General features: G+C 31.7%; 1 protein-coding gene across 1 annotated transcript; it reads left to right on the top strand.

The window, feature by feature from the left end:
- Positions 1-7,293: 7,293 nt before the first annotated feature.
- Positions 7,294-8,119, top strand: LOC131601364 (SKP1-like protein 1A). Its single transcript, XM_058873157.1, has one exon. The coding sequence runs from the start codon at positions 7,417-7,419 to the stop codon at positions 7,924-7,926; it is 510 nt and encodes a 169-aa protein (XP_058729140.1). The 5' UTR covers positions 7,294-7,416; the 3' UTR covers positions 7,927-8,119.
- Positions 8,120-10,703: the final 2,584 nt, after the last annotated feature.

The following is a 10,703-nucleotide window of genomic DNA, read 5'->3' as shown; positions in this document are numbered from 1 at the left end:
ATATATCCTTATTGTATTATGCACTGTCATATTTTGAATTGTATTCTCACCCCCCCCCCCATGTTTGTTGTTTTGTGGCTATTTATGCCGTTGTTGCAGATACCCGGGTAGATGAACCTTAATATCGTACGTGTTGGCAGATGGCTGAGATGGCTATCTTTGCTTATTAGTTTCTACGTTTTATTTAGTTATGCGAATAACTCTCTGATAGTGTAACACTGGGACGGGATTTATTATGTCTATATTTGGAAGTTGTTTTATTTATACTTTTCAGTTATGTTAAAGTTGAACTCCTTTTGAAACTATGAGATGTGTTAATTGATGCTTGATTGAGAAGTATGTGTGACACCCTAACGCTGATGCTTTTATTCATGATAATTCGTTTATTTCTTTTAAAATAAGAGACGGGATTTAGGATGTTATATTGGTTGTTTGTAAGGTGTTTTGATAATAATCATGTTGTTGGTGGTGGTATGGGGTACACTATTGATTTTATGGTTGGGTGTGTGGCATGTATTGGTTGTGGGTTAGTAGTGTTGTTGGGCATGGTGTTGTGTGTAAGTGGATTGGTAATTTTGTTGGGGTTAGATGTTGAAGTTTGATGTGTGTAAGTAGTTTAACGTGGGTCACATAAATACGCATCTTCGAAGAAAAAACCCAATTGTAATCAATCGATACCAATACATATAATTATTAGTTGGTTTAGACTCATTGATGATAGTGCATCCATTGACGACACTCATCTTTAGCAAAGTCTCTCCAATCGTCAAAATTCCATTGTTCCAAGACTTTACATTTGTGTTATTGTTCAAGGCACCTCGGGATCTGGGATTTCTTGATACATAATAACTAAAATTTCACACGGTCACTATGATGCATCTCCATTGTGGTGAACTTGATAATTAGTGTTTTTTGTAACCTTGGAATTTGATATAGATAACTACTTTTGGTTACAAAAAAATGAAGATAAACACGCCTAAAACAACAACACACGAACATAAACACACATAAAAGAACAACACAAACAACAAATAAAAATACTTAACACCACAACAGATCTAAGAGCATACAACAATCAAAATAATATCATCGGGTGCATACATCATATCCCTATAATCATTGTCATCTGTAAGTAGCACCGGCATACGCTAGAAATCATCATTGTCATCCATAACAGAGATGTAAGAAACAAGTATCACAATAATTCTAACTCTTTCACCATCAATAATCTCTCCGCCTAACCAAATGGTCAAGTTGCTTGAAACTCCAGACGTTCTAAAAATGCATCTTCATCGGAGGCTTTGGTTCTCGAAAAAATGCCCATGTCTTTTATTACTCTTGTTAGAACAGGTAAATAAAATATTAAGAAGAATACGAGAAGAGGTGTGAAAAAAGCGATAGAAGGTACACTTCTATTTATACTAAATGATACCTATTAAAATATAATATTTTATAAAAAATTAAAATACTTTAGGCCTTTTAATAGCAATACATTGAAGCCAATTGGATTAACTTGGCTTATAGGAGGCGTGAATTCAATTGGCTCTAGTGTTAATTTGTATAGCACAAGCATTTTTTTTGTTTGAAACATGGATGATTTGGAAATTAATTGAGGAACATGATTAACTGGGGAATTTTGTTAGAAAACATGGTTATTTTTAAAAAAATCAAAAACTAAAATAAATAAAATAAAATAAAACTTACATAAAATTAAATAATAAAAAGTAAAATTATTATTTCAATTGTTTAAAATACTAATATTTATTATTTATATAAAAAAAATTACATATAATTCTTTTTCAATGATAATTTTGTTATTTATATATAATATATTTGTATATGACATATCTAATATATATAATATAAATTATTTCATTGAAATAAAACTAATTATTCAATAATACATTAGAATTTTTATAAATGTTATCAAAATTTTATTTATGGGTGTTTGTGGTGCAGTTTTAAAGCAAAAGTCATCCAAACAACAAGAAAAAAGTGTGTAGTTCTGTTTGCTTTTAGAAAAAAAAAATTGAATCAAACAAATGCGATTTGGGCGTTTGGGTTGATTTGATATTTTACAAAAAAAAAATTAAGTTATGCATACACATATAGAGGAAAACATAATTTTGTGTTTAATCATGCGTCTGCAAGTGCACGGAAATATCAAAGTAATATAAAATATAGTCGAACTCATAGAGACCAATAGTCAACATACCGCTATCTACTATTGCTTTGTAAATCTAAGGCTATCATAAATGATTTTTAGTTGCAAAAACAAGAAATAAAATTCAAACTAGGAAATAAAACGTTAGCTGAAATATTAAATAATGAGACATCAATATGTAACTCGCATCAAAATTCGGGGATTCGATAAAATATTTGCGTAAAAATATGTCAATACTTTTCAGCAGAAATTATAATTTAAAAGACTTTGGGTGTGTTTGGATTGACGGTTGACATAATTGATTCTAGTAGAATTGAGTTTGATAGAATTGATTTTATCATAATTGAGTTTAGCAAAATTGATTTATATTTGGATACATTTATGTAAGTCTATGTTTGGTTTCACGTTTGAGACATCTATAATTGATTCTGGACGTCTAAAATTGATTTTGACGTGTTTGGTTGATCTCGAGCATGATTGATTATGCTTTCCAGAATTGATTTTACTTAAAGCTAGGATTTGTAGCTTTTGATCAAACGTGATTTTTACACTAGAATTTATTGTTCAACTCACTTGTGCAAAAATTTCTCCAAACATAAATCACTTTACCTTTAACTCACTTTTATCCAGAAACAATTTTACATAAACAATTCACTCAAAATCAATTTTTTTCACCGCTGAACCAAACACACGCTAAAAATGAGTTGAACAATAAATTTCAGTGTAAAAATCATCCAGGATCAATTATGGAGGCAGAAGCTACAAATTCTAGCTTCAAGTAGAATCAATTTTAGAGACAGAATTAATTCTACTTTTGCCTAACCAAACATCTTAAAACCACCCAGAATCAATTCTACACATCTATAATTGCTTTTAGCTCTTCCAAAAGTCAAACCAAACATGCACTTTATCTCACACCGTCGTGCTATTGACTCTGACTATACTCTTAAACCATAATGCTTTGTTGTCGCTCACTCATTCGAATTAAAAGTAATTTTTGGAAATTAATAAATTCTAATTAATCCTAAAGAGTTCTCGCTGTGTTTATGATTAATGTATAGTTTTTACTATCCGGTTAAAATCTCAAATTGTCGCTCTATTGACCGTAACCTTTTTTAGCTTTTTACTCTCGTTACAAAAACCGTTTTAATTTTAGAATTAGAAACTAAGACCAGAAAAATAGTTTATAGAAGTTAACGTCAATTATTACTGAATTTCGTCCGGACGACGGTTATCACATACCGGTATCAAAAGATTTAGTCTGACATGGTTTTAAATTCAATCATGCAATTATGGTTATTAATCATAAACCTAAACATGCAAAAGCTTGAAAAGCAATTTATGCCACGCATATAATTTATCGGGGCAGCAACAAGAACAATTTAAATAATGATTGCAGTATTGGAAATTACGATGATAAACACAATAAAGTAAAAGTAATAGAAAACTTACAAGAAAATAAAGTGGTTTCGTAAAGTAAATGTGAAAGAATTGTAACGGAGAAACTTCAGAAATAAAATGATGCGAGATTGAATTAAATGCTTGATCCAAGTATATCAATATTCTGAATTCGATAAAAATGGAGTACTCATTGCCCAATGCATAAAATTCGACACTTTTATAGAGTAATCTTTATGCCTAATTCATAACTCTAAACTTGGATGATGTTTAACGTAAATATCCGTTTGTATTTATATTGTCACTTGATCCCTTGAAAATCTGAAGTTGGCGTGAATTTAGAATAGCCGGGTCAAACGAGATTCACTGCGTGAGAATCTCAAGCCGTGAAAATCTGGAGCTGAACGAGAAAGAAGGAGAAATTTGTGAAGTGGTAGTCTCTTGTTTTTTTAAGTGGTAGGTTTAGGGTGCCACTTTTGTTAAGTGGCAGGCTGCGGTGCCACTTTTGTTAAGTAGCAGGCACCACTTTCTCAATGTGGAATGTGGCAGGTGCCACAAGTGAATGGTGGGCGCCACCTTTGAGTGGTGATGGGCGCCACCCTCACAATATATTTATTTTATTTTTTATTTTTAGTTTTTAGTTTTGTTCTGCCATCTTCTTTTACTTTTTTTCACTTCATTTCTTTTCTCTTTTTACTCAAATCTCCTCTCTAGCCATTTATATCGAGTACCTGAAACATAACAGCAATATCGGCATAACAAGACATAGATAAACGAAAACTAGATTAAAATTCATGCGAATCAAGTCAAACATATGATACAATTTCGCGTTATCATTTAATCATTCATATTTCTCACATTACCATAAAATAAATTTATAATTTGATGCATAACATTCAGGTCGTCTTTGAGGACGTGCAAAGCGGACTACCACACAGGGCCTCGATTTTTTTTACAAATAAAGTGTAACTAAATAGAGTATCATAAATCTTTGTCACTATTAAAATGAGGTTAAATAAAGTCTCTAATTATTTTGTCATGTTTGAACCATGACTAACATACACAGGGCCTCTAAAAAATTGAGACGACCTTGATAAAATTATGTCTTATAACTTTATCTTAGGTCTAAAGAACGATATACATGACATTGCATTTTTAAATAAATATCATACAAAAAATATAATAAAATATATTTTTGTCAAAATAGTATTTATAAATAAATAAGATTTTGATTTTGGTTTGATATGTCAATTAAAATTAGGCAAAATACCTTTTTTTGGTCCTTTAACTTTACCTCGGGGTCCAATTTGGTCTCTTAATTTTTAAAAAGACCAATATAATCCTTTATGTATTCAAACAGTGTCACGTTAGTCCTTTCTGTTTGCTCCGTTAGTCAAAGTCAAAATACAACACAACTTGGCATACACTTGGCGCTGATGTGGCATATAGTAATCATCAAGTTCACCAAAATTTCAAGAAAAATTCAAAAATATTGTTTTCTCTAGGATTTGAACCTTGAATAAGATTTTGATTTTGGTTGATATGCCAATTAAAATTAGGTAAAATACCCTTTTTGGTCCTTTAACTTTATCTCCGGGTTCAATTTGGTCCCTTAATTTTTAAAAGACCAATATAATCCTTTATGTATTCAAACAGTGTCAGGTTAGTCCTTTCAATCGGGTTTCAATTTGCTCTGTTAGTCAAAGTCAAAATACAACACAACTTGGCATACACCTAGCGCTGATGTGGCATACAATAATCATCAAGTTCACCAAAATTTCAAAATACAACACAACTTGGCATACACCTGGCGCTGATGTGGCATACAATAATCATCAAGTTCACCAAAATTTCAAGAAAAATTCAAAAATATTGTTTTCGCCAGGGTTTGAACCTTGGTCACAAGAGTTTCAAAGCACATTACCTTACTACTTATCCACTTCACCTTTTCTAATATAACTTACACATTAAACATAATTGTTGTAATCCTAATTTAACCTAACCAATATCAAACCCAAAAAACCTTTTGTTATCTGATTGTTCTTCATCATCTTCCCATAAATCCAAAGACCCATAAACGCATGAGAAACCAAATCAAATCAAAAGGACATTCCAAATTAAATTGAGAAAGAAACGCATGAGAAAGAAATTGAATTGAACAATAATAAAATCAAATCAAAAGGACATTCCATCCCAAAAACCCAGAAACGCATGAGAAAGAAATTGAATTGAACAAAAATAATAAAATTAAGAATTGAACAACAAAAATCAAATCAAATCAAATTGAAGATCCCGATTTTGACGCTATTCCGATGAAGAAGAAGATATTGAAGATTAGAATTTCACCGCAAATAACCTATAGGATGTCTAACCTAGAAGTTTAGTTTTTGTTGGAATACCCTAGTTTGTATCAACAAAATTGGTTACTCTAATGAATTTGAAGTTATTGGTTGTAAATAACACTAATGGATTATTTTACGAAACCAGAATAAATTGTTGTTGGAATTGTTTTGTTTTCTTGAAGTTCCTGTTTTGATGTTGTTGTTGGTATGTTGTGTTTTGGGGTTTGAGAAATAATGCTCTGTGTTCATGCTTTGTATTTATAGAACAACGTTCTGGAAAAAGTGAAAGAGAAAGGAATGGTTGCAGCAACAATGTATTATGAGCTTTTAGGGTAATTTAATTCAGTAAAATGAGGACTTTAATTTACAAGTGAATAATAGCTCAGTTGGTGGAGGAATGCCCTCTCTTGGTTGAGGTCCCTAGTTTGATTCTTGTGTAGACTAAATTTTAAAATTTTGCTTGGAATTTTGATGACTTTGGTATGAACATATGGCATGTCAGCTGCCACGCGGATGCCACACATGCACACATAAACGGTGTTTGTGAGAATTTGACAGAAAGGATTTAAATGACACTGTTTGAATACATAAAGGATTATATTGTTCTTTTAAAAATTAAGGGATCAAATTGGATCCCGAGGTAAGGTTAAAGGACCAAAAATGGTCTTTTGTCTTAAAATAAATATCATATAAAGAATATGATAAAATATACATATAGTATTGATCGATTTCTCTAAAGAATCAAAGAAATATATAATGGCTAGTAAGGGTTTGTAACATAATTCGGTTTAATGGCTAGTATGTTTTTTTTTGTTGAATTAGGATATGATTTTATATTTTTTTATGCTACTTTATTTATTTAGGATGTTAATATATATGTACTTTGTTGCCAATTTATGTATTTTGCATGATTGGTTTAATCAAAGGTTGAAAAAAAGGATAATTGTACACATTTATTAACTTAAAGAACCGAGTTGTTTAAAAAAAGTTTAAAAGACACACTTACAATAAAATAATTTAAAGAACTCCTGATATCATTATTCCTTTAATTTATTTATTAACTATGTAACGAGAAATCTAATATGTACCGATGTACGGATATCAATTCTTTTATGATAAATTCTTAAATACTCATGATAATGTAGAAATTTAATTTATTTTAAAATAAATTAAAAATAAAAAATAATGTGGCAAGAAAGTATTCTATTTAATTGGTTAACATATCCATACCGAACTAAATTCAAGGATTCAAAATATAAAAAAAAAAATTTAAAAACAAACAAACTCTTTGATTTAAAATCAAATCAAATATCTGTAAAAAAATAAAAAATCAAATCAAATCCACCATAAATCTTGTTGGTTACGACTCAACGCTCTATTTGCCCTATAAATACTACTCAGACTCTTTGTTTTTTCCACACTCATCTCACTCTATTTTCCCAGCTTCAAAAGGTTTAGGTTAAGGATTAGGGTTTTAACTTTTCCCAAAATCAAAGAAATCAAAATTCAACAATGGCATCTACATCAACAACCCCGGCATCAACATCAGGAAAGAAGGTCAATCTCAAGAGTTCTGACGGTGAGATTTTCGAAGTCGACGAAGCAGTGGCATTGGAATCACAAACCATCAAGCATATGATTGAGGATGATTGCGCTGATGAAACCGGAATCCCTCTCCCAATGGTGACCAGCAAGATTCTGGCCAAGGTCATTGAGTATTGCAAGAAGCACTCCGAACCAGCGAAAACTGATGAATATGATATGCCTGTTGACGAGGATGATATCAAGAAGTGGGATGCTGAGTTTGTCAAGATTGATGATCAGGATACACTATTTGATCTAATTTTGGCTGCAAACTTCTTGGACATCAAGAGTTTGTTGGATCTTACATGTAAAGCTGTAGCGGGTATGATGGATGGTAAGACACCGGAGGAGATTCGCAAGACTTTCAACATTAAGAATGACTACACTAAGGAGGAAGAGGAGGAGGTTCGCCGCGAAAATCAGTGGGCTTTTGTATGAAAATTAGACATAGAGTGATGAGTTTAGAGAGTAAAGTTATGTTTTTTTTTATGCATTATTATATTTTAATATCTTGGTATCTCAATTGAGGATCAGTTATATGGATTAATGTTATGTTTAGTTTTATTAATCAAATAGCTGCAATGCAATATTTTGGTTTATATATGATTAGTACTTGTTAATCTGTTCTTAATGATGCTGTGTTGGTTGTTTTGTGCATTGGTTCTGTTTGTTGTGTCATTCTTTGCTTTCACAGTTCCTTGTTTGGCTTTCGTTTAGAATTTTAGCGTCAATGTTGTTATGATTGACTTGTAGCAGCCATAATCATTGATAATCGTGATGGGATTTTCATCGGAATTGGCTTGTCCGCTTAACAGAGCCTGCCTCTTTTGTTTTATAAATTAAAATTGTTGGATTTGTTGATAAGCCGGTATCCTAGCAGATGTAGGTTATTTTCCTGAGGAGCAGCTTCAGTCGTCGGGGCTTTCCCTATTCAGTTCAAACAAATCTTAAGCCTATGCGCCTATGCTTGTATTGTAGTTTGATTTTCATTAGGCGATTGAATATATGGATCTCCAATCATAAAGAGGTCGATTGATAGAACTCTGTCCTTCAAGATAAAATTATAATTTCTAACATTTGTCATAAAAAAAAAAGTTTACAACTTATGCAACAAACTGGTTCCCAATGGTATTGTTTCTTGTTTTCTGATTAATTATTTTTCTTTGATTCTGGATTTTATGTTGTGTTCACAAGTGATTTATTGTTTCTCTGGTATGCATATTTGATGCTGTGTTGATTGTTTTGTGCATCGGTTCTATTTGGAATTAATATTGAAACAGTTTGTGTATCTTTTCATCTGGTTGTATAAGTTTCTCTTTCAGATTGTTGTATTGTATAAGTCTTCTCTTTCACAGATTGTTGTATCATTCTTCTCTTTCACAGATTGTGCAATGTTGAAACAGTTTGTGTATTTTTTCGGTTCCTTGTTTGGTTTTCAGTTAAAACTCTAGTATCAATGTTGTTATGGTTGAATCGTAGCAGTCAAACAGTTACTTTGTTCCGGTAATTAAAAATAAAACATTGACGCAATTAATAATCTGACATCTATAGTGTGCGCCTCGAAAGTTCAGGGCAACTGTCTGTTGGTTCCAAAGTCCAACGACACGTCTAATATAGGATTTTCATCGGAATAGTCTAATATATGATTTTCATCAGAATAGGCTGGTCCGCTTAGCAGAACCTGTCTTTTTTTAATATCAGAGTTGTTGGATTTGTTGTTTAGGATATCTGGTAGCCTAACAGATGTAGGTAGTTGTTCCTGAGGTGCAGCTTCAGTAATTGGTGCTTGTCCTATTTCATTCATAGACCTTTTTGAAAACTTATATATTAAACTAGGAGAGATTGATGAGTGGAGCTTGTCCTAATATCTTTATTAGATGACTGGTTGCTATGTATCCTATTAGATCTTATGATTCTTCTCTGGCGGGGGGTAGAAACACAACTTCATCAAGTTCATGTTGTAACGGAATAATAACTCCAATTTACTTAATGCTATTTATTTGTTCCTATATGTTGTCAATTTAGTTATAGGAAATGTTTCACAACTTTGGTGACCTGCTGCATGGCCAAAGTTATCATATCATCTAGTAGGAATAGTTCTAACTATTCTTAAGCCTATACTTCCCCTCACCTGTAGAAGAGGCCTGTTAGAAATTATTAATAATTAATCATCATGATCATGGGTGTGTCAAAAAAAATATGTATGCGAAATTTGTATTTTGACTTTGAAAATAGACCTCACTTTGAGAAATGTTGCAGTAGACAGTTTATATTTTAAATTAAAAAATAGACAACACTTTGTAAAGTGTTGCATAATGCGAAATAGTACAACCTTTAAGAACTATTGTTGAAAGTGTGTGTTTTATCAAGTGTCGGAACCTTATGAAACAACACCAGTTTGACATGTATATTATACATTAGGCTATACTGGATATTCTTGCGTTTCAATTCTGAAACATTTGAGAGTGTTTAAAATACTTATAAAGAAAGTGATTTCGTTCACGATTCTAGCTTTGATCCATTTGTTTCGTAATCAATTTTCCAACCGTTACGCATGTAAGCAAAGCACCGTGACTCTTAGGATTAATAAACAAGAGGGCGTGTAAACACCATGTCTATGGTTTTTTAACCGAACCATAGAAACCAAACCATTTTTTTGGTTAAGGTTTAAGAAAATAAATCATTCTTTTAGTAAATCGGTTCATGTTTGGGAACCAAATTCAAACTGTTTTGGATCGGTTCAAAACTGATTTTGATGAAAATCTAAAGTTCAATCAAACGACAATGAACACCACTAGTTCTGCAAACGTCGTCATTTCTGTGAGAGATGTTTTTGATTGTCTTTGATTTCGACAATACCACCGCAGAACATCTTTGTCTGAAAATATTAACTTGATTCACAAGTTATTTGAGTAGAAGTATTAATGAGCAAAATAAACAAATGAACGAATCGCCAAAACAATTGAGAAACACAAGTAAATTGACTAAAAAACAATTGAGACAATCAATTACAAAGATTTTGAGATAGTTTTGTTGTTTGCAAAATGATTTGTTCAAAATGGATAAAGAACAGACACCACTAGTTCAATCAAACGACAATGAACACCACTAGTTCTGCAAACGCCGTCGTTTCTGTGAGCGATGTTGTCTATTGTCTTTGATTTCGACAACACCACCGCAGAACATCTTTGTCTTCGGATTTATGAAAATATTAA

The sequence above is a fragment of the Vicia villosa genome, linkage group LG5 (assembly GCF_029867415.1).
Source record: "Vicia villosa cultivar HV-30 ecotype Madison, WI linkage group LG5, Vvil1.0, whole genome shotgun sequence".
Lineage (NCBI taxonomy): Eukaryota > Viridiplantae > Streptophyta > Magnoliopsida > Fabales > Fabaceae > Vicia > Vicia villosa.
This window is presented reverse-complemented; position numbering and strand designations above follow the sequence as displayed.

Excerpts from the sequence above, each read along its gene's own strand:
- LOC131601364 (XM_058873157.1), top strand. The coding sequence starts at position 7,417 with ATGGCATCTACATCAACAACCCCGGCATCAACATCAGGAAAGAAGGTC.